This window comes from Manis javanica, chromosome X (genome assembly GCF_040802235.1).
Source record: "Manis javanica isolate MJ-LG chromosome X, MJ_LKY, whole genome shotgun sequence".
NCBI classification, from domain to species: Eukaryota; Metazoa; Chordata; class Mammalia; order Pholidota; family Manidae; genus Manis; species Manis javanica.
The window spans coordinates 115,981,032-116,004,574 of NC_133174.1; the positions used below are offsets into that span (position 1 = coordinate 115,981,032).

Sequence of the window (23,543 nt, forward strand, 5' to 3'; positions counted from 1 at the left end):
TGGTTCACTCATGCTTCAAGACTTACATCAATGTTTACCTCATTCAGGAAGTCTTCTCTTTCCTTTAAGAAGCATTCTTTTTTCACTGCCATATTGTATACTAGAAGAAGTGACCTTCATTTAAATCACTTCTGTGCCTTTACATCCCAGTCCCTGCTGCTCCATGTAGCACCACATCTTTTTTTGCCTGGCTGCCTTCTACTCACCTTTTGATAGCTTAAGCATTATTTCTCCACTTATCTCTTCATTGGCCTAAGCTCTTCCCAGGCTGTTTTTTTTAAATTTTTTTATTAAGGTATGATTGATATACACTCTTATGAAGGATTCACATGAAAAAACAATGTGGTTACTACATTTACTCATATTATGAAATCCCCACTCATACCCCAATAGTCATTGTCCATCAGTGTAGTAAAATGCAATAGATCCACTATGTGCCTTCTCTGTGCTACACTGTTCTCCCCGTGAACCCCCACACCATGTGTACTAAACATAATACCCCTCAATCTCCTTCTCCCTCCCTCCCCAGCCACCCTCCCCCACCCCTCCCCTTTGGTAACCACCAGTTCATTCTTGGAGTCTCTGAGTCTGCTGCCATTTTGTTCCTTCAGTTTTGCTTCATTGTTATACTCCACAAATGAGGGAAATAATTTGGCATTTGTCTTTCTCCGCCTGACTTATTTCACTGAGCATAATGTCTTCCAGCTCCATCCATGTTGTTGCAAATGGTAGGATTTGTTTATTTTTTATGGCTGAATAGTATTCCATTGTGTATATGTATCACATCTTCTTTATCCGTTCATCTACTAATGGACACTTAGGTTGCTTCCATATCTTGGCTATTATAAAAAGTGCTGCAATAAACATAGGGATGCATATGTCTTTTTGAATCTGAGGAGTTGTATTCTTTGGGTAAATTCCAAGGAGTGGGATTCTGGGGTCAAATGGTATTTCTATTTTTAGTTTTTTGAGGAACCTCCATATTGCTTTCCACAATGGTTGAACTACATTCCCACCAGCAGCGTAGGAGGGTTCCCCTTTCTCCGCATCCTCACCAGCATTTGTTGTTCTTAGTCTTTTTGATGCTGGCCATACTTACTGGTGTGAGCTGATGCCTCATTGTGGTTTTAATTTGCATTTCCCTGATGATTAGTGATGTGGAGCATCTTTTCATGTGTCTGTTGGCCATCTGAATTTCTTCTTTGGAGAACTGTCTCTTCATATCCTCTGCCAATTTGTTAATCAGTTTATTTGCTTTTTGGATGTTGAGGCGGGTAAGTTCTTTAAATATTTTGGATGTTAACCCCTTGTCAGATATGTCATTTACAAATATATTCTCCCATACTGTAGGACGCCTTTTTGTTTTGTTGATGATGTCCTTTGTCATACAAAAACTTTTCAGCTTGATATAGTCCCATGAGTTCATTTTTGCTTTTGTTTCCCTTGCTCGAGGAGATAGGTTCAGGAAGAAGTTGCTAATGCTTATATTCAGGAGATGTTTACCTATGTTGTCTTCTAGTAGTTTTATGGTTTCATGACTTACATTCAAGTCTTTAATCCATTTCGAGTTTACTTTTGTGTATGCGGTTAAACAATAATCCAGTTTCATTCTTGTGCATGTAGCTGTCCGAGAACTGCACACCTTAGCCATATTCACAGAACCATGGATAATAAGAACCAAAATAGTCAGAAAACACAGGCTTGGAAAACTCTGTTGTATCTGAGTATCTGTTCTATCCAGTTATTTATCCCCAGTGAACTTTCATATCTTTTATTTAGTTAACTGAGATGAATAGTACTAATCACATTTTATATGTGAGGAAACAGACTCAAAGAGTTTTAATAACTATCTCAGACTGTGTAGTTTGTACCTTCGTGGTGTCAGAATTCAGACCAATATATGTGTCTTCCAAGGCTTTGCTCTTTCCTAAGGCATGTAAACAATCAAGAGAAAAGTTATTTCCTCAATGTGGGAATCCTTTCTCAACATATCAAATCATCACAGTGTACAATTAAAAAATGTTCCAATTTTGTCAATTGTATCTCAATAAAGCTGAAAAAATTATTTTGATATTACATGCCTCCTTGTACAGGCAATATTTGTATATTTCACCAATAAATGCTTTTTATTAAATATATAGCTAATTATAAGTGGGATTAATCAGATATTTAAGAACTCAAGAGATACCTTGTGGAGCTTGAGGTTTATGGGATGGAACTTGATGATAAGCTTGACATGTAGTAAAACATTTATCCTATATTTTAGAGTTATAAAATATAGGATAAATATGAATAAACCTTTGCTCAGGGTTTGTGTCCAACACAAAGCTGTGCTCTTGAGGACAGAGTGATGTTTAAATAATGGCTCCTTCCCTTAAGAAGCTAAGAGGAAATTCATTCATTCATTTATTCAAGAAATATTTACTGAGCATCTAATAGAAAGATGGGCACAAAGCAGAAGTGTGTATCTACTTCAATAGTTCAATCACTCATGAAATAGAAGATGGACTTACTTTCTGGAAGTCTCTAATCATTGCAGTTTTTCATTTTTAAAGGTCCATGTCAACTTAAAAATATTTAATAGAATCACTTTCTAATGCTCCCAAAGAGCAACATTATTTTCACTCACTCATGCTGCATAATGAATGTATGTTGAGAGTCACCATCTGCCCCAGTTTTGCTTAGTGACATAGTGTTGTCAAGACTGTTAATTACCTAGGTCAGAAGGGCTTGGGGATAGTTGAACTTCAATATGACATCTTGGACCAATTTACACACTGCAGGAAATATAATTGAGTCTTAAGATAATATATGTAGTGGCCATTTTAACTTGTCCCAATAATCTCTATTTATCTGGTCAAACGAAATATTCTGTAAAACTGCCTACCTTTATGTCCTGAGTTTTGTAAATCACTGAGTCACTAGCTCAGAAGGGAAGAACTTAATACATAATAAAAGCACAAAGCTAAGAAAGGCCAATAAATGTCTTCTGTTTTCCCCTTTCGGTATCATATTTTAACCTTAGATCTCTGTTTTGTTGGCAGAGACTGTAATATTAGATAATTCTTATCGTTATATGCATCCAGTAATAATAATTTTACTAGTATGAGAATTTTGAGACTCAGTATGTAAATCTTATGAAATTCTATATTTTTTTTAATTTTACCATTGCCGGTGTCATTGTGTCAATAAAACTTGGAATGTTTGATTCTTCCTAATCCTCAAATGCTTATAAAGTGACACATTTTATTTTTCCTTATAAAATGCATATTTCTTTTCTTCTGTGAGCATCAATATTTTTCTGCTCAGTGGATGAATACTGAGTAGGGCAACTTGCCAGCTCTCCACTGGAGAATTAAGATCTGGACTAAAAACACTCTCAAGCAAGTCTCCTTGTTCACATACGGCTCATGTTAAAAAGAAACTCAAAATATCTTCAAACAACATGAGACACCCTGCTTTATGTACTTAAAGAAGGTCAGTAGTCTTTCTCATGCCAAGAACAGCATGTGATTTAAGTTTCAGAACATGATTTCATCTAAAACTTGCAAAAATGTTTTTATTTGACTGGAAAGTCAAAGAAGAAAGGAGAGTTGTTGCTGTTTGCGTATGTTAACTCAATACCTTCAGTGACATTTCTCTAACCACCAATTATTGCATTCTCTATGGTCAGCAATGTAATTTTTAAAAAGCTATTAGGCTTTCAAAATGACATTTTGTACTTTTGTGATAAAATAGCTTTCCTACCAACCAAATAAAGAATATTTGAAACTCCATGGCAAATAGCAGTAGGTTAAAAAAAAAAAAAACCTTTATGAACATATACAAGAACAGCATGTTTAAGCCCTTAATTTTATTACTGTAAATTTATTTTGATTTGTCTCTGGAACCCAGCGGGAACAGAAGAGGGAGATTGCATGCAAGAGAACAAAAATAGCTCATTTAAGTGCATAAGGTTCTGTAGATGTAAATTAAGTTCTCCTTAGTTTCAAAGCTTAGAGAGTTTTAAGCTCTCTCTCTCTCTTGTTAACAATGACATGTTTCCATCTATTACCTTGTTTTCATTCTTTCTCCTAGTGGGCATGCCAATTTCTACAAAGAGAAAAGAGACTGAACCAAGTTTAAAAAATTTTAAAGTTCTTGTCCAATTCCCTACATACAAATTCCAAAGGGGAGGCAGGGTGTCCCCATTTTATTTTTTCTTTAAAATTTTTTTTCTTTTTAGCACAAAAACTCCATATATTTAAGATATACAACATGATTCGATATACATATACATAGTGAAATAATAACTACTATATTCACTGAAGCATTATTCACAGTAGCCAACCTATGGAAATTAAGTGTCTGTCAATGGATGAATGGATAAACAAATTGAGAGATAGATATTATATAATCTATAGGTGTGTATGTATATATATATATATGCATAGAGAATACAATTTGTAACTGTTAGAGAAATGTCACTGAATGTATTAACATATGCAAACAGCAACAAGAATGTATATATATTATATATAATACATATTATATATATATGTTTATTATGTAGATATATAATGGAATATTCTTAAGCCTTAAAAGAGAAGGCAATCTTGTCAATTGAGACTTAATGGATGATCTTGGAGGACATGGATGATCTTGGAGAACATTACACTAAGTGAAATAAACAAGGCACAGAAATGGAAGAACTGCATGAACTCACATATATAGAATCTAAAAAAGTTAAAAATACATGCAGCAGAGAGTAAAATGGTGGTTGCCAGGGGCAGAGAGGTGAGGGGAATAGGGAATGTTGGTCAAAGGGTACAAAACATAGGGGTCTGAAGTAACCAGTATAATCAGTTGTGAGTCTAGTTGCATGGTATTTTTTACAACCGAATTAAGACTATAGCTACTTACCATCCCATGTTGAAAAGTTTAACATCTTATTTAATTATTAGTATCATCATTCACATTTACTGAGTGCCTGATGTATGCAGTTCACTGTGATGCACTCTAGTCAAATATAATATCAAACTGGTTTCAATGCAATTTTGTTGGAATTTGTAACTAGTTGTTTTGACAGGAGCCAAATTCTGGAAGTTCAATCTTCTTGAGGTTTTTTACCTTATTTATTCTTCATGTTTTGCTGTTCCATTAGTAATTTCTTAGAACACTTGGATATGAAAAAATAGGACTTACTTTCAAGTTTCCCACATGCACATGGAATGCTTTCCCAAACCATGTCAACTCCCTATATTTCCACTATCACTTGGGGACACTAAGGGTTCTCTGCCTTCAAAAAGCAATAATGCTGAAGGCAGTTAATCTTCTAAGTAGAAGAGAGTTTTCCATGACCAGGTAAAGAAATGATTAATGAGAACACCTGGGTGAGATGAAATGACAACCAGCACTCAATCCTTCACCTTTCCCAATGCTCTATCCCCCATTCCTCTGCATCTTTTACCTTGCACTGTTTCTAAACAATGTGAGCAATGATGGCCCTAGTTTTGCTTCCCCTAATTCCTACTGCCATACTTTATTTAGGAATACTTAACATGACTTTTAGTATTCTTAAATAAAAAATTCTAAAGTCTTCTTTATCCATTACGTCTTCCAATATAAAAAGCCAAAGAATATGAAGGTTTCGTACTTGTGACTGCTATTAGATGGAAATCAAAAGATAGATACTGTCTCAAAGGAATTTTGCAAGTCAGGAGGGTGTGCTTCTTCCATTGTTTTTTATTGAGGCACCTTAAATTCATTTGTTTATTATTGAATCAGTTGAGAGATCCTCCTCCTCATTCTCCTTGTCTTTTCCTTTTTAATTTTATTTTCTCTGTCATTTCTTAAATTCAGAATTTTGTAGTCACTTAACCAATTTTCCTTCTCCATCTCTTATGCCCAGGCAAACATAAGTCTTGTCACAAGTATCACACGTTTGTACCTTAAATCTCATTTCTGGGGAAGATATGTTGTTCTAAAACACTATTCCCCTGTGACTGGGTTATTATAGACTACTTGTCCTGTTTTCTCCCTGATTAAGCCCACTCAGTAAGCCATAGTTAATCTTGTTTCCTTTAAATGATATACCCATTTTATCATTCACCACTTCAAAAACCTATGGTATTTCCCTACGTACAGGTACTACTCTACATGACTTCCAAGGCCCTCTATAATTACATGATCCTTGGCTTAGTTGCTCAAGTCAATTTCCCACTTTTCCATGATACAATAACTGTTCCCATCAGGCTATTTTCTACACTGTACAGCTCGTGTTATCCAAATAACCTTCAAGGTTTAAGCATGTCACATCTGCTCCCTGAATTCTCTCCATGCCACAGCCTGTAGTGAGTAATTTTCTTCTCAACTTTCCTAAAGTATAGGACACTTTATGACTCCTTTATGACCTCTTATGTTGGCACTTAATTTTATATTTATGAATTTTAAAAATCACTTTAAATGCTATATTATTTTCATCTTACCTTCCTAACTAAAGTAGAAGCTCTTTGAAGGCATGGACCATTATTTGTGATTTCTTTAAGATGCTCTATATAACTTAGCATATCATTAAACACTTAATAGAACCCTAGTGAGTATCTATTGATAAAGAGGCTACCAGCATTTATTGATAAGGAGAGTTAAATGAGTTAAAGCCTCATTTCTGATTTTTGAACTTACTGACACCAGACCATCCACCCAGTAAATGAGGACACTTGTCATGGATGCCTTCTTCCATCATTTAATTTATCATGAGAATAAAAGTATTTCCTTGTTCATGTAGCCTGTCCATTTATAAAACTTTACAAAAATTGAGCTAATAATCTGATTTATTAAGACAGACTGCAGTGATTTTGTGACTGTATACTGTGCAGATTGACAGTCATCATCTATTTTGTGGTATGGTAGTTGACATTTACATACCATATAGATCAGATAAACCTTCATTATTCTTTTCATTGTCACTGTGTGACCTCCACATTCTCAAAAAAGTGGTTTACAGTGATACCTACAACATACCAGCATTTTTCAGTTACAGTCTTAGTCACAGATGTGCAGAGCAGGATTGAACCTTAGAGTTTATCTAATTCAAATGACCTATCTAACACTTGAATCTCTTATATGAAATTTATTCATTTATTCAACACATATTCACTGAATACCTCACATGTACTAGTCACTCAAGCAAATAGTACTTGACCACATGTGGACACCTGAAACTCTCCACTGCATGAACCTGCCCACCCTCTCACAGAATGCTCCGTGGAGAGGTCTCCCTTATATTTCGCTGAAATCTGTTCTCTGGAATTTCCTATGTTTGTCTCATTTTAGTTACTAGGCTAACATAAAACAATCTAGTATCTGTTCTGCAGGAAAGCCATTAATATTTAAAATAGTTCTCATGTTACCCTACAGTAATATTTCTCTCCTCTCTGTCATACTACCTCAACTCCTTCCAGAGTTTCTAAAATGATATGGTTTCAGGTCTGCCCACCACCCTCCTTGTTTTACTCTAAATGTGTTCCAGCGCCCTTCTTACCAAGCTTATCAGATCTAATTTTGCAACATCCTGAAATTCAATTCATAGATAATGTAGCCTACTTACACACATCATCTCTAAAAATCTATATAATTCTTTAACTTTAATATAAGTGAGAAATGCAATGAAACCAATTTGTACTAAAATAAAATGTTTTATAATAAGGAAGATACAACTAAACTTTAAGACAAAAAACATCCCCTCAAGTTTTCAGTGCCCCTGCAGGGTGGCAGCCACTCCCACAGTCTGCCCTGATAATGCACTATTCTAGTGGGTCTAAAGCTCTTTAAAATAAGGTGGCCAATTCTGAATGCAGCACTTCAGTTATAATCTAACCTACTCAAAAAGAGTAAGATTATCTCTTGCTTTGTTTTACGTACTGCACTTATAGTGTAAAATCAGAGAACCTTTCTTTTTCACTCTTGGGGCTTTCTGTTAAATAAAATCTCAAAGTCCTTTAACATGGGTTTCTAAGTGTGAAGCCATGTTGGTTCCCTTTTATACTCAAATAATTTAAATATGTAAATACAGCACATATTCCCATTAAATATAACCATCCTAGATTTGGAGCATTGACTTTGTTAATATTTTTGAGTCGTGTTTCTATTATGTGTCATATTCATTCTGTTTCTCAGTTTAATTTCATCTATAAATGTGATAAATATCCCTCTTATATCCCTATCAGAAAACCAAACAAACAAGACTGGGAGAGAAAGAAATGAACCACTTAGCAAACCTATAGTAAATATACTGAGAATATATAGCATAGTTGTGACAATACGGCTAACTGCTTAAAAATGCTCACTCTAGCGGGGTAAAAAAAAAAGAATGGTCACTCTAGAGTCATAGTATTGGTTTTCTCATTAGCCACATGAGGTTGAATACAGCATTTCCATAGAGTGTGTTTAAGAACTAAGATAATATACTATGAATCTGGTGCTTGGTAAATGTTCAGTGTAAATGTTTTAATGTTTCAAGAGCTCAAGTTATGTACTTGTGTCACTATGTTGAATCAGCAGCCCAATTACACTGATCTAGTTGAAGCAACTATTTACACACCTGGGAAAGACTTTTTCCTTAGTGTATAAATTATTTATTGCTGTGGAACAAACTACCCCAAATCACAGCAGCTTAAAACAACAAACATTTATTATCTCACAATTTTTAGATAAGGAAAATCTGGGGCACAGCTTATCTGGGTTTCTATGACTCCAGGTATTTCATCAGGTCCCAACAAGGCATCTGCTAGGGCTGTGGTCTCATCTCATGGCTCACTAGGGGCAAGGGGAGGTGGAATCTGCTTCCAATCTCACTCATGTGGCTGCAGGAGGCTGTCATCACTCCCTTACCAAGTGGGTCTCTCCATAAGGCAACTTACAACATGGCCACTGGCTTCTCTTAGAGCCAGCCAGTGAAAGAGACAGAAAGATGGATGTCACAGTCTTTTGTACATTACTCATGGAAGTGACATCCCATCATCTTTGCTATATTCTATTGGTTAGAACTAAGACACTAGGCAAGTACAGGGCAAAAGGAGTTGATTACATAATGGTATATAAACTAGGAGACAAGGATCATAGGGGAACATCTCGGAGGCTACCTACCACACTTGGCAAGATGTTAGCAGGGCAAGATGGGAGGGCTGGGACCACCCAGATTTGGGTAGCTTTTCAAATCACTCAGCAGCCAGGCACTGGGACTGAAGCACATTGATTTAACTGGTTCCATCTTTATACCCCACTCCTGCTTTTTTTGGTACTGGCAAAGACCCAGTAAAGAATATTACAAGGGACAGAGCAATGGGGGAAAGGGCACTGGCTAGGGTTGGAATCTCATCTCTGCCACTTGTTAGCTATTTCACTTCACTAAACCTCAGTGTCTTCATCTGTAAAGTTGAAAGAACGTCCTCTATCGTGCAGATTTGCTATGAAGAATAGAGATAATATATGTAACACCTGTAGTGCAACACAGGTCATCAAAAACTGGAGGCTATAATTAAGTATATATAAAATATATACATTAAAATATGTGTAAACAACATATTTTAATTTTAAAAAAGATGATGTACCCACAGGTCCTGGCAAAGTTCTTGATACATAGTAGTTAACATATAAGTGTTTGGCTAATGGGTTTGGCCTCATTTCCAAGTCCTTCCCTTGTCTGTCATACAAGAATGCCAGTTCATTGAAGGGAAAGACTTTATGTCTCATTAATCTTTGTATTTCCTAATATCTAATACCTTCATAGCATATCATGAGCATGTAATAGATCTTTGTGGAATAAATACAAGCATTATTAATCATTTACATTGCAATCTACCTAGCATCTTGCCCACTTTTGTCCATTTTTTTACAAGGACATCTGTGATCAATTCAACTGCATGTTTCCATAATAGGTCTCTTTAGTTAGAGGACATACTTTAAAGTGATTTTTTTCTTCTTTAAGTTATAACCAGAAAAACAGAGAGATAAAGTCTCCTTGAAGCCAAAGGATATAAGCAAAGTCAATATTCTGTTATTCCCTTATTTTCTGTTTTGGGTTTTTTTTTAAACTAATATTTTAATCATTTTCTCCCCCTTCTATTGTTCTCTTCTTGTCCTTTTCCTCTAGGTAATCCTCCCTGTCTTTGACCTACTAATCTTGATGATAACAAACCAATAATACTTTAATGCATGTTCATGTATTTACATTTCAAGAGTCCTGTTAGAAGAGGAATTCCTGATGGTGGTGATATTGTGACACCTAAAATAGAGGAAATGTGCATTACAATTAGCATGTGTAATGGGGGGGGCACAGGGAGGGCTGTACAACACAGAGAAGATGAGTAGGGATTCTGTAGCATCTTACTATGCTGATGGACAGTGACTGTAATGGGGTTTGTGGGGAGGACTTGGTGAAGGGGAGAACCTAGTAAACATAATGTTCTTCATGTAATTGTAGATTAATGATACCAAAATAAAAAAATAAAAATAAATTAATAATTAATTAATTTAAAAAAATAGAGGAAATGTATAGAAATACTTGGGTTTTCTTCTCTATTCCTTAAATCTCAGTATTTCCTACTCTGCATCAGTCTACGATAATTATAACTTTAGGGTTTCTAACTAATGGTGATTTTTGTTGTTCAGAGTTCACTGGTAATAAATAATCCATTTATATTTTTTATATGCCTTCTTGCCATAATTAAATGAAGTCCCTTTTAAGAATAAAATTCAAAATCAGGATCAAGAAAGAGAAAAAGTGGAAGAGTTGATATAGTTGCTGTGATTAAGTAGACTTTGTGCTTCCTAGCAGCCAAGGGGGAAAAAAGTAAATTGTTTTTTCCAGATACTAAACACCTATTATGTGACAGGAACTTTGCCAGGTGCTTTGACATTGTATTTATCTTCACTACAACCATGAAGAATAGGTGTTATAATCCTCATTTTACAGATGAAGTTACTGAGGTTGGAAAAACTATCTTGCCCTGTGTCACAGTACTAAAATCCTAAGCGCAGCCAAGATTCAAATCAAGGACTTTCTGACTTCATAGTTTATACTCACATAGTTCTCATGGTCAGAAAGGAGAAAATATAACAATTTCACAGAGATAAGGGCTTTTGGCATTAAATTATAAAATTAATTTTCTGTATGACATTGTATAAAGGGGACATTGAGCAATATGATGAATAGTGCCCTTCATAACAGATTTATAATAAATGCAGAAGGCATATCCATATAGCCTGTTTGGCTATTTTTTAATGACCTTTGATAACTGCCTAAAGCATAACATTGAAGTGCAAGTGAGTGAAACTGATTCAGCAAATACTAAGCTAATATGAACCTATGATCAGTCCTCTGGTGGCCTAAGGTGATTCGAGAACAAAACTGAAAGTATATGAATCGGCCTTCAGAAGGATAGCTATTTTATTTTATTAGCGAGGGTTTGGATGGAAGCTGAATTCATCCGATCATTCATTCAGCAAATGTGTATGGGCCATCTATAGGCCAGGTACTGTGGTAGGTTCTGAGAATCCAAATACATTTTTAAAAATGCTTCTACTTCAAAGGGGCCTGCACTTATTTTAGAATTAGACAAGCAATGCCTGCAGTGAAGTGAATTAATTGCTATAATGGAAATCTGTACATATTATACAAAAGAAGATGCTTTTAAACCTATCTAGCAGAGTCAAAAAAGTTATCACAGTGGAGGTAATGTTTGAAGACTTGAAGGAAGCAAAAGTTCTTCCCGCCAATCTGTGTTAAATTAGAGGTAGTTGCTCAAATAGCATGAAGGGTTGGGTTCTGATGTACGAGTTAAACAGAGGCCCAGGATCTCTATAATTTTCATCAGTATTATTCAACAAATATTGAGTATTTTTATGACATGGTAGACACTGGAGATACAGTAGTGAGCACAATGGATACTGTCTCTGCCCTCATGGAGTTTTGTTCAATCTTTTGGTTGATAGAGACATTGAACAAAGAATCATAGAAATAACCATGCAATTTCACCTGTGATAAATGCCATGACGTAAAGTTAAGGGGATCTCCATGTATAATAGATCTGACCTAGTCTGGAGAGTCAGAGAGGGTGTCCCTAAGAAAGCGACACCTTACCTAAAATCTGAAGGTTAAGGTAAGGTATCTGTGCAGGGTAAAAGTTAGGAAGACCCACATATAGAAAGCATTTCAGGCTGAGTGAACAGCATGCAAAGAAGGATTTGAGGTATTAAGCTATGTAATATAAAGAGGAAATTAAACAGGGCCACTGTGTCTAGAGCAGAAAATGTAATGAGAAGATAGATTGTGGCTGGAGAACACAGGTCATAATATGCTGGGCCTTATAAGCTGTGTTAAGGATTTGGGGTTTTATCCTAAGACAACAGGAAAACATATTGTTGGTTTAAAACAGTGCATTGACATGGCCATATTTGCATTTTGAAAACATCACTCTGGCTGCAGTGTTAGAGAATTAAATGGAAGAGAACAGGAATGGTGACCAGAAAGTCAATTAGGTGGCTACTGCAGTTGTCCAGTCAAGATGAAATAGTGGCTTAGGAAAGGGTGGTAGCAGTGGAGATGGAGAGAATTGAATGGATGTGAAAAATGTTAGAAGGTAGGTATTACATCTGAAGATAAGGTGTATTGTGTGTCAAGGATAATTCTTAGGCTCTAGTTTACACAGCTGATGGATGGTGGTGCTATTCATTAAGATGGAGAACAGTAAAAGATCAGGTGTATGGAAGTCAAAATCAGGATCTTTAGCTTATATGTGCTAAATCTGAAGTTTTGTTCTGATATCCAAAATGTCAAGCAGGAAGTTGGACATATCAGTTTGGAACACAGATAAAAATTTGGGTGGCACTGGCATATATGGTATAGTTGAAGCTAGGTATAAGTCGGAACTTCAGTTAGGGGAAATAATAGCTGGGTACCTATATCGTGTAAGACACTACAGAGCATGGAATAGAATTATTTATCAGTGAAATAATTTTGTAGGTATAATCTCATTGATATCTTCCTTTTTGGGCCTATCTGATACCAGAGTCCAATCCATATGTGTTTTTTTAGTCACTTCTGACCGATTTAGCTACTATAAGGAAGTGGGCAATGCCCTAAATCTGATATCGATTCTTTGCACAGGGTATATATTTTTATATTGGCACCTATTAGCAGTAGGAACCTCAATCTGGCTGCTTCATAGACTGACACCTTCCAAACTATCCCTTAATAAGCTACTAGCATACTATAAAGTTGCGCCTACAATACATTCTTCCCATATGAATATTTATTGATAGCTTGGAAATATAATAGAGATTGGTGAGTAGACAGGTAGCTAGCTCTACAAATATTTTATCTTTGTGTGTACTAGTTTTTAGTAGTGATGCGTGTGTGTTGCACTATAGCACACACTCAAAAACCCCCATTAACATGGCTTCCCAGCTGTCTTTGTAAAATTAATTACGGGAAAGGAAGGAAAGTCATTAGAGTTTAAGAGAAATTTACTAAGAGCTTATAATCTTCCAGATACTGACTGTTCTTGCTGGTATTTATGTACTAACTTATTTAATCGTCAAAACAACCCCAGGGCATAGGTGCTCTTATTATCCCATGTTTATAGATAATGGAATAAATCCAAAGGTCGTATTACTAACTGATCCAGGTCCAAGCCAGTAAGCAACAGAACCAGAATTCAAACCATGTTATGTGGCTCCAAAGTCCACTTTGAACCACTACACTGCTGTGCTTCCCATAAAACATATAACCAATACTGAATCTACCATCTCATTAAACAAAGCCCAAGCTTGGGCTCTGACACATTCCTTCTTCTTAGAGAAGACAGAGTGGGTAGGCCAAAGAAGAGGTCATAGTGTCAAAACTGCTTATTTCCCTTATAATTCTGTTTCTAGTAAATGAATAATGTGGTAAATCTTTCCTTTATTCCCCATCTGACAGCATATGACTTTAGTAGTGCCTTTGTAGGAGGAAACCTAGCCTGCCGAGTCATCTCTACCAATTTCTGCATATTGAGGTTTGGAAGAAGCCTGCCATCTGACTACCAGCCAGGTTCACAGGTGCTTATCTTAGAAGACTCAACAAGGTCACAGCTTGAAATGGTATGACTGTATTATAATTAGAGATCAAGTGAAAATTTATTCAATTTAATAATTCAAGAAGAGTTTGCCTTGTATCTAAGTAACAGGGTATCATTATGATAAATTATTTTAAAACAAGCCTAATTAACTGTATTCCATGTTTTAATGTCTTATGGTTGTACTTTTTGATAAAGATACTGCAAGGAGTATACACACAGATGTAGACAAGATGTCAAAAATATTTTTAAGGACAGTCTTCCTTTACATCTACATATATCAAAAATGATTATATAACCCCATTTCTGAAGACAGATGCCTTCATACCTGAGAATCTGCTCCAATCTATAGTCTGTATTAGTAAGATCTACTTTCATATAAGAGAATATGGAAAGAAACTTTGAGAATTGAATACTTCTTCAAGAAGACTTGCTACCGACCTACCAGTTTTACTGTTAGTCTGCTTTCTCTTTCAGGGCTTTTTTCCTGAGACTGTTTTAGTTTTGAAACTAAAAATTGCAATATTTTCAAAATAATTAGAATAATATTGAATGACTAAGCTTATACTCATGAAACCACAGTAAAATAACAAATATTCTGACTCAGCTAATTTTAAATTGGAACCTAACTTTATTGTCTAGACAGATCCTTTTCCTCATTTATAGATTAGAAAGGTAGACATAGTCGATAACATCATCCAGTAAACTGAAAAGAAACATGTATATAGATAAACAGGTACAGATATAATGCCACATAACACAACTTCAAACAAGTTATGTGGCATTGCTACAATTCAATTCAAACCCTTCAAAACTTTCTTTACTCAAGTAATTTGATTTCAAAACACATTACTTCTAAATTCTGGACATTTCTTTTTGTTTTTTTCTCCTTTGTTCTATTAGTTTATCAACAGGATGATCACATGTTTTATAAATTATTTAGTGTATACCTAGGACTATGTGATGGTACAAAAAGAAGTAGGAAATATTAACTAACCCTGGAGACATTTATAGTCTGACTAAGGAAGTAACATTTAAACATATTAAGTAATTAGAGAATAGGATGAGACAGTGCCCTGAAAACACTCAAATAAACCTTATCCAGTGGAGGGGAATCTGGTGTTAGGTGAGGCTAAAATAAATTTATTCTGGGGTGTGTTGGTAGCAAAAAGTAGTAATGAATACAGAAATAGATTAGTAACGACTGATGTTTATTCTCATACACTTATGTAACAAAAATACATAATAGAGACCCTGACACTCAGAAGGCTATGCAGACACCTGAAATCTTATCATCATGCCATTGTGTTTACTGCTTTAACAATAAATGTACTGGGTATGACTTTGTATATTAGCAGATACTGTGTTTTCCTAAAAGTGGAAGCTATATGATGCAAAAACAGGTTCAAATTTGCAAATGATAAACAAAACTGTAAATCTCTCAACATCACTTGACTCTGGTCCAAAAGCATTACATCTTTAAGTGAAAAGCTCAGAAAAATTTGAAAGTATAGACACAAATGAAATGATCTTATGTATTGTATTCTAGAGGAAACTAACATACTTCATTTATCAATATACAACAGTAATCTGAATAACTACAAACATATTATTATACATAAACATTTTTATATTATCAAAAAAATGAAGAGACAGGGGTTAACATCCAAAATATATAATGAACTCATATGCCTAAACACCAAAAACACAAATAACCTGATTAAAAAATGGGCAGAGGACCTGAATAGACATTTCTTCAAAGAAGAAATATAGATGGCCAACAGGCACATGAAAAGATGCTCCACACTGCTAATCATCAGGGAAGTGAAAATCAAAACCACAATGGAGATACCACCTCACAGCAGTTAGAATGGCCACTATCCAGAAGAAAAATTAAGTGTTGGGGAGAATGTGGAGAAAAGGGAACCCTCCTACACTATTGGTGGGAATGTCAATTGGTGCAGCCACTATGTAAAGCAGTATGGAGGTTCCTCAAAAAACTAAAAATAGAAATACCATTTGACCCAGTAATTCTACTCCCAGGAGTTTACACAAAGAAAACAAAATCCTTGATTTGAAAAAGCATATGCACTCCTATGTTTATTACTGCACTATTTGCAATAGCCAAAATATGGAAGCAACCTAAATGTCCATCAATAGATGAATGAATAAAGAAGAGGTGGTACATATACACAATGGAATATTACTCAGTCATAAAAAAAGAAATCCTGCCATTTGCAACAACATGGATGGATCTAGAGGATATTATGCTCAGTGAAATAAGCCAGGCAGAGAAAGACAAATACCATATGATTTCACTTATTTGTAGAAGAACAAAATAGCAGCAAACTCATAGACACTGAGAAATGACTGGTGGTTACCTTGTGGGAGGAGTTGGGGTGGGTGGGTGGGAAGGTGATGGGGATAAAAGGGCACAAAAATTCTCAATCATAATATAAGTTGGGCATGGTAGTACAGCATAGAGAATATAGCCAATGATTCTGTAACATCTTCCTATGTTGTCAGATAGTAACAGCACTAGTGGGGGTTATGATTTAATAGTATGGGTAACTGTTGACCACTGTGTTGTTTACTTGAAACCAATGTAAGATTGAGAAAAAAAGTGGAGAGACATAATACCAAGACTATTTATTTGGGTGTTATTTTTATAAAACAAATATAGGTATATATTATTATATTTCAGAAGTATTAATTAAAAAGAATTTGTAAAAAAAACAAATAATGTCTCTGATATTTTTTTAAGTATCATATGGAAAGTGTACACAATTGGCACTAAGTATTCATTTATTTATGGAGTGGTGGCTCTTTTCAAAAGTGCACAAGATGCAGCACCTGTAAAATTTTCATAATCGGTAGTTTACGTGGTTTTTAAAGAGATGGAAATGGAAAATTTGTACTTACTGAATAATATAGTGTAGCTGTTAGTCTTAAAAGCTCTAGAGTCAGACATGGATTCACAACCAGGCTTTGCCATTTACTAGCTGTGTGACCATGGGGAAGTCATTACTCTTTCTGGGCCTCAGTTCCCTTGTTTTAAAATATAGCTATAAAAATAGAACTGATCTCACAATGCTGTTGTGAGGCTGAATGTACATAAAGCATTTTCAGTGTCTAGCTCAGTCCGCTAGCCCATTGCACAGTCTCTCAATGAATAATAACTGTTATAAGAATTATTTTTACAATCGAAATATGTATCTACATCATCTATATATTTATATCTATATCTACACTTACATCTATATCTGTATTTATCTCCCAAAATGTTCAGCTTATTTTGTTCTACCACAACAGTAAAAAGTATGCCATGAAGTCTTACTATATAGTAGCCAATTTTCTGTGGAATTAAAAAAAGAAGAAAAAACATTACAGTAGGTTAACTTAAAGGAATTTGTCGTCAGTTATGCTTTAGTAATGTCAGTTCTAGGTACAAAATTTTCAGCATTTTTTTCATCATCTGGTCACTCCACCATCCTCACCCTCCTCTTGATATGGCATTACACATGGGGAGGAATATAGGGGAAGAGTGGGCCCTGGGGTCTAGCAGCAGGGCTGGAGTGGGGGGTAGGACCCATGGTTTTTGTACTTGGGAGTTTGTGCATTTAAGGTGAAGGTGCACAAAGGTATGGAAGAAGGTGGTGGGGATAGCAAGAAAATAAATCTCATGCTCTCCCACAAGTGGTCAGAAAAGTTAATTCACCTCCCCACATAGACCCAATCAGCAGACATGGTTCTCTAGAGGAGGTTTAGGGTGTACGCAGTGTCAACCCACCAGACCTCCTGTCTCTGTGTAATTGAGCATTCCTGGAACTGAGCTTACAACTGAATTGACAGCTCTGAAGCTGTAGAGCCATATACGGACCATCGAAATTCTGAGACTGCTAAACCCTTATCTGAACCTCTATATTCCACCGTTTGTCAATGTGGTTACACCCTTCTGTAAAGTTCTTCCTATCTGTGCCTATTCAAAGCCTGTGCTTCCCTCAAGTTCCTGCCCCAACCCCCCAGGAGACTTTTATGCTGGACAGGGCTCTGCCCAGGAACCTGGGATTGACAGTATGAACTGAACCTTCCCTTCCTGGAGCAGTGAAAGAGGCATCCCTCTTTTGGACCTCTTCTACTCTGCTCCACAGCCTGAGGGCTCTATGACTTCAGAGACGCCTGCTGTCCACCATCAGAGGAACACCCTTCTCCCACCATCCCCCATTCCCATCCTCAATGCAGTCCTCTAGGTTCTTTAGGCTGCTTTCAACCACAGGGTTCTGACTCCACCACTGGTGAGAAGTGGGGCCTAGGCAACTACATTTGGAACGCTCCCCTCAGGGAATCCTATGCAGCTCAGGGACCTCAATGTGATAATTAAGAAAAAAAAATGGTTGAAAATTTACACCAGCACACGGCCTGAGGCAGGAGCAGCTGCAGGGAAGACCTAAGGGGGAGGGTCTCCTTGCCTCTGTCAAACACCCACATCTATAATAAGTTCGTTATCTAAAAAGCAGTAAAGTGTCTCCCAGGATAGCACCGAGTGCACACTTGTTTCTTCATCAGGGCTCCTTCTGGCTTCATACTTTAGTGTATTTTAGCTTTCAGACTTTATTTAAGAAGGGATTTTATGAAGGCTAGTTGGTTGATGTCCTGAAACGCCCTGCAAAGTATATCAAGGGACACTAGGACGTGTCCGCAAGTAGACGGCTTGGGGATCCTGGAACGCTGGCCTTGGTGAGTCTCCTTGCTGCGGGTTCCATCCCCCACCTCCCGCTCCCCTCCGATCCCTCCCAGACCGGCGTGCGCTACCCTGCACCCAACGCCCGCTCTGGCCGGCTCCTCCCGCTGCCTCCGCCCCTCGCGCGGGGCCCCCAGCGTCGTCAGGGTTCCACACCGCCTCGGCTCCCGCCGCCCCGCCAGCCTCACTTTCCGCCCTAGCCTATACCCGCGCCACCCCCGCGCTCCACTCCCTACGGCCCGCGTGCCTCGACCGGCCCCGCCGCCCTAGCCTCCGTCGCAGCCGCCGCCGCCGCGCTCCGGACTCGGCAGGCTCCACGCCCCGCGGTCGCTCCAGCCTCCTGGTCCCCGAGAGCCCGCGCTCCCGGCGCCGCCGCCACGGCCAAGGGGGCCACGCGCCGCCAAAGCGCCGCCGCCTCTCGCCCACCGCCCACCATGGACCAGCAGCAAACAGGTAGCAGGAAGCGGAAAGCGCTCGCGCTCCAGGAGGGCGCCTCGAGCTCAGCGGCAGCGGCGGACGGAGGGGGGCCGCTGCCCAAGCAGAAGCGGCGGGCGGCGCGGAGCTCGCTGGTGCACTACCTGAAGGACCGCGAGGTGGGCGCTGGCGGCGCGGGGCGCGCGGTCTTCGAGGGCCAGCTGCGCGCCTACGCGGTGCAGAAGCTGCCCGAGCTGCTGAGGGAGCGCGAGCTGGCCCTGGGCACCCTCAACAAGGTGTTCGCGTCGCAGTGGCTGAACGCCAGGCAGGTGGTGTGCGGCACCAAGTGCAACACGCTCTGCGTGGTGGACGTGCAGTCAAGCCAGGTGACGCGCATCCCGCTAATGCGGGACCGGGGTCCGGGGCTGGCGCGCGCCCAGCCGAGTTGCGGTATACACGCCATCGAGCTGAACCCTTCCAAGACACTTCTGGCCACCGGGGGCGAGAACCCCAACAGCCTGGCTGTCTACCGGCTGCCCACCCTGGACCCCATGTGCCTGGGCGACCGCCACGGCCACAAGGACTGGATCTTCGCCATCGCCTGGATGAGCGACACAGTGGTCGTGAGCGGTTCCCGCGACGGCACTGTGGCGCTGTGGCGGATGGACCCCGACGTGATCAGTGGCAGCGTCGCCTGGCACAACGACGCGGGGTTCCCGGTATACGCCCACATCCGTCCGAAGGACGTGGAGTCCATCCCCAGGGCCAACACCAACCCTAGTAGCCGCAAGGTGCGGGCCCTGGCCTTCAGCGGCAAGAACCAGGAGCTGGGAGCGGTGTCCCTGGACGGCTACTTCCACCTGTGGAAAGCCCGGAGCACCCTCTCCAGGCTGCTGTCCATCAGGCTGCCCTACTGCCGGGAGAACGTGTGCCTGACTTACTGCGATGAGTTGTCGCTCTACGCGGTGGGCTCCCAGTCTCACGTCTCCTTCCTGGATCCGCGCCAGCGCCAGCATAACATCCGGCCCCTGTGCTCGCGAGAGGGCGGCACAGGTGTGCGCTCGCTGAGCTTCTATGAGCACATCATCACCGTGGGCACGGGCCATGGCTCCCTGCTCTTCTATGACGTCCGCGCCCAGAAGTTTCTGCAGGAGGGGTTCTCGGCCAGCCTGGACTCCTCTCCCGGGCCCGCCCGGAGGAAGCTCAAGCTCACCTGTGGCAGAGGTTGGCTCAACCACGATAACCTGTTGGTGAACTACTTCGGTGACGTTGAAGAGTTCCCCAACGCGCTCTACACCCACTGCTACAACTGGCCTGAGATGAAGCTCTTCGTGGGTGGGGGGCCTCTGCCCTCCGGCCTCCACGGGAACTATGCAGGCCTCTGGAGCTGAGGATGCTTTTGTGTTCTGGGAGCCCAGGTTTACCTTCAGTCTCCTCCTCTTCCTTCTTCACGCTGTTTGTGCTTTTAACTCTGTGGACTTTTGTCTTCCAAGTGGAAAGGGTCCCACTTAACCTGTGCTTAGTATGTATGAGGCAGAGAGAAAGCAGAGTGGTCATTTGGGCAGTCAAAGCATGGTTTAAGAATTTTCTGCACCTCCTCTAAATTTCATCTTTTTGTCCTTCTTTTACAAAGAATTTTGGCTAATCTTTGCGTTCTCCGAGTGATTCACATGTGCTCTTTGGGCTGATGCAGTCATTACTCCCACTACAATTCAGTACTTTATTTTACTAGTATTTCAACAGTATAATCGAGTCTTTTACGTATTTCAGATGTGTGGTAATTTGGGAAAATGTGTCTTGAAAAGTGTAATTGGGGTTGGTCTGAAACTACCCATCATACAGCAAGGCAGGTTTATAGCCCTGCTCCAATTAGTGCATTTCAAGTTCTAGATTGCCATCATTTGGGGCTTGTTTCATTTGGATGTTGGAAACTCAGTGTTTGTTGTTTGTATGTTTTTGGTACATAAAATACTTCAAAAATATGTTTTTGTAAGAAATCTCACAATGACATTCATTCTATTAATCACAATTTTGATTATTCAATAAAATTTAGCATCAATACCCCCAGGCCCTTAGTCTTCTTGTTTAAAGCTGCTGTATTATGGCCTTCTTTTTTGGGTGGCATTTACGCTACAAATTTTCAGAGCTAATCAAAACTGGCCAATATATGGCAGGACAATCAAGTAGGTACTTTTTGTAGTAAACATTTCTTTAAAGTTTAGGTAACACTATCCAGACAGCCATTTACAAAGAAAGGCCAGGTATTGTGCTCCATATAGGTATTGTTGACTATTCTTTTGACTATTCATATATACATGGATAGTCCTTTTTTCTGAATTGAGTATGTGATGTATTGCAGAAAAACAAATAAAACATATTTTATCACTTTAGCAATTAAGTGCTAGGCTAGAGTTTTTGAAATCTTAAATACACACTTTTTTTCCTTTGTAATTGAATTGTCCTTCTTAGGAATGTATTTATCAAAGTAAAAATCTTCTCGGAGAAACAAGCTGAAACATCAGCTATGCACACATTACTTTGGGCATTTGTTTTTCAAAAGCAAATTTATGCTACTGTCGGGTTAAAAGATTAACATCTTGAATATCTTATCTAAATACACTTGCTCTAAGTAGAACAGTTAGGCATCTTCTGTTTTTAGGAGGATTTAACAAAATGTTTTTCATTTACACAGACATATGTGTTGTGCTTATGACCTCCTACATCCATATACTATATATTTGTGTATGTATTACTTCCCAAATGAGGAAAAGGCATAGATGTATACCATTTTATGTATACAGCTAGTTCTAATATTTTAAGTTACATCTATCAAGAGTTCCCACTTGTCTTTATTTTTTGTTTTAATTTAAATTAAGTAATGCATACACATGACCCAAAAAAACATACTTTATAAAAGGTGTATAGTGAAAAGTCAGTCTCATATGCTGGGATCCCTGATGTTCTGCCCCTCATCCACAAGCAGTACATATTGTGTGTGTGTGTCCTTTTAGAGATGGTTTATACATACATAACCATGTGTGTGTATGTAATTTTTATACAAATGATAGCATGTACTGCTGTACATATCTGTGACTTCTTTAACCACAAAATTTTAGAGATTGTTTCTAATACATATCTACCTAATTCATTTTAATTGTATAGTATTGCCCTGTATGGTTGGAACATTATTTACTCATTACACTTTTGATGAGCATTTATATTGGTTCTTATTTTCTGTTACTGTATAAACAATTCTGTTCTGATTACTTAGGTGCAATACATCTTTGTGCACATGTGTATATATATCTTCAGGATAAATTCCTGGAAATGGAGTTGCTGGGTCACTTTTATATTTGATAGTCACTGCTAAACCTTTCAAAAGATCCTACCAACTTAACCTCCCATAAATAATGTATGCATCCCTTTTTCACCTCACCCTTGCCACCAGTGTGTCATCAAATTCTGTGCTCTCTGCCTATCAGATACTCGCTTGATCTTGATCCTTTCTTTCTAAACCACTGTGGCTGAGTTAATTAGATTTGTGGTCAGAGTACCAAGCAGGTTCTGAAACAAAGATCAAGAATATGAGGAAATGAGGGCAAGCAATAAAAATACTATCAAACTAAAGGCAGAGAACACCTACAGTTCAGGTTCACATATCTGGAGATGGACTCCATTCCTTAGATACTTAGCTGGACATAGTAGGGTTTCCTGTTTTGTTGCACACTGGTTTCACTTGTGTTCAATGCATCAGATGTCAGTGAAGAAAATCCAAGGAGATGATGAATGCAGAAACAACTGGGATATCTGAGGTAAGTGTGGAGAGGAGGGAAGTTAGAAAAATGAGGGGAAAACAAAATGAACAAACAGTATTTAGTATTTTATATGGAGTGTGAAGAAAGCCAAAAAATCAGACTCTGGACTGTGGTTTGAATGTAAATTGATGGTGGGAACAGAATGTAGAGTATATAGAGTATATAGATAGGCAGAGAGGATACACATAGAGAGTGATCAACTTAATTGGGGACCTGTTGAATTTGAGGTACCTATGTGACATCAGGAAAGCATAGCCAGTGAAGGATTGACTATATAGCCACAATGAGATTTCTTACTGCTGGGTAGGTGAGATGAAATGCTTGCTTTTAGGGACAAGTGGAAAAGAAAAGCCTATCAAGGATCCTAAAAAGCAATGAAGGAAAAAAAGGGAAAATAAATATAAATAAAAGTGGCTTATTTTACCCAAATGCCATGACCTCATCAGCCTGAGACAACAAAACGTTTCTTTAATAATA

General features: G+C 38.5%; 1 protein-coding gene across 1 annotated transcript; it reads left to right on the forward strand.

Moving 5' to 3' along the window:
• Window positions 1–19,050: 19,050 nt before the first annotated feature.
• Window positions 19,051–21,655, forward strand: LOC108409598 (DDB1- and CUL4-associated factor 12-like protein 2). The gene has a single exon (XM_037015010.2). The coding sequence runs from the start codon at window positions 19,272–19,274 to the stop codon at window positions 20,640–20,642; it is 1,371 nt and encodes a 456-aa protein (XP_036870905.2). The 5' UTR covers window positions 19,051–19,271; the 3' UTR covers window positions 20,643–21,655.
• The last annotated feature ends 1,888 nt before the right edge of the window (window positions 21,656–23,543 follow it).

Coding starts and splice junctions, on each gene's coding strand:
- LOC108409598 (XM_037015010.2), top strand. CDS start 19,272: ATGGACCAGCAGCAAACAGGTAGCAGGAAGCGGAAAGCGCTCGCGCTC.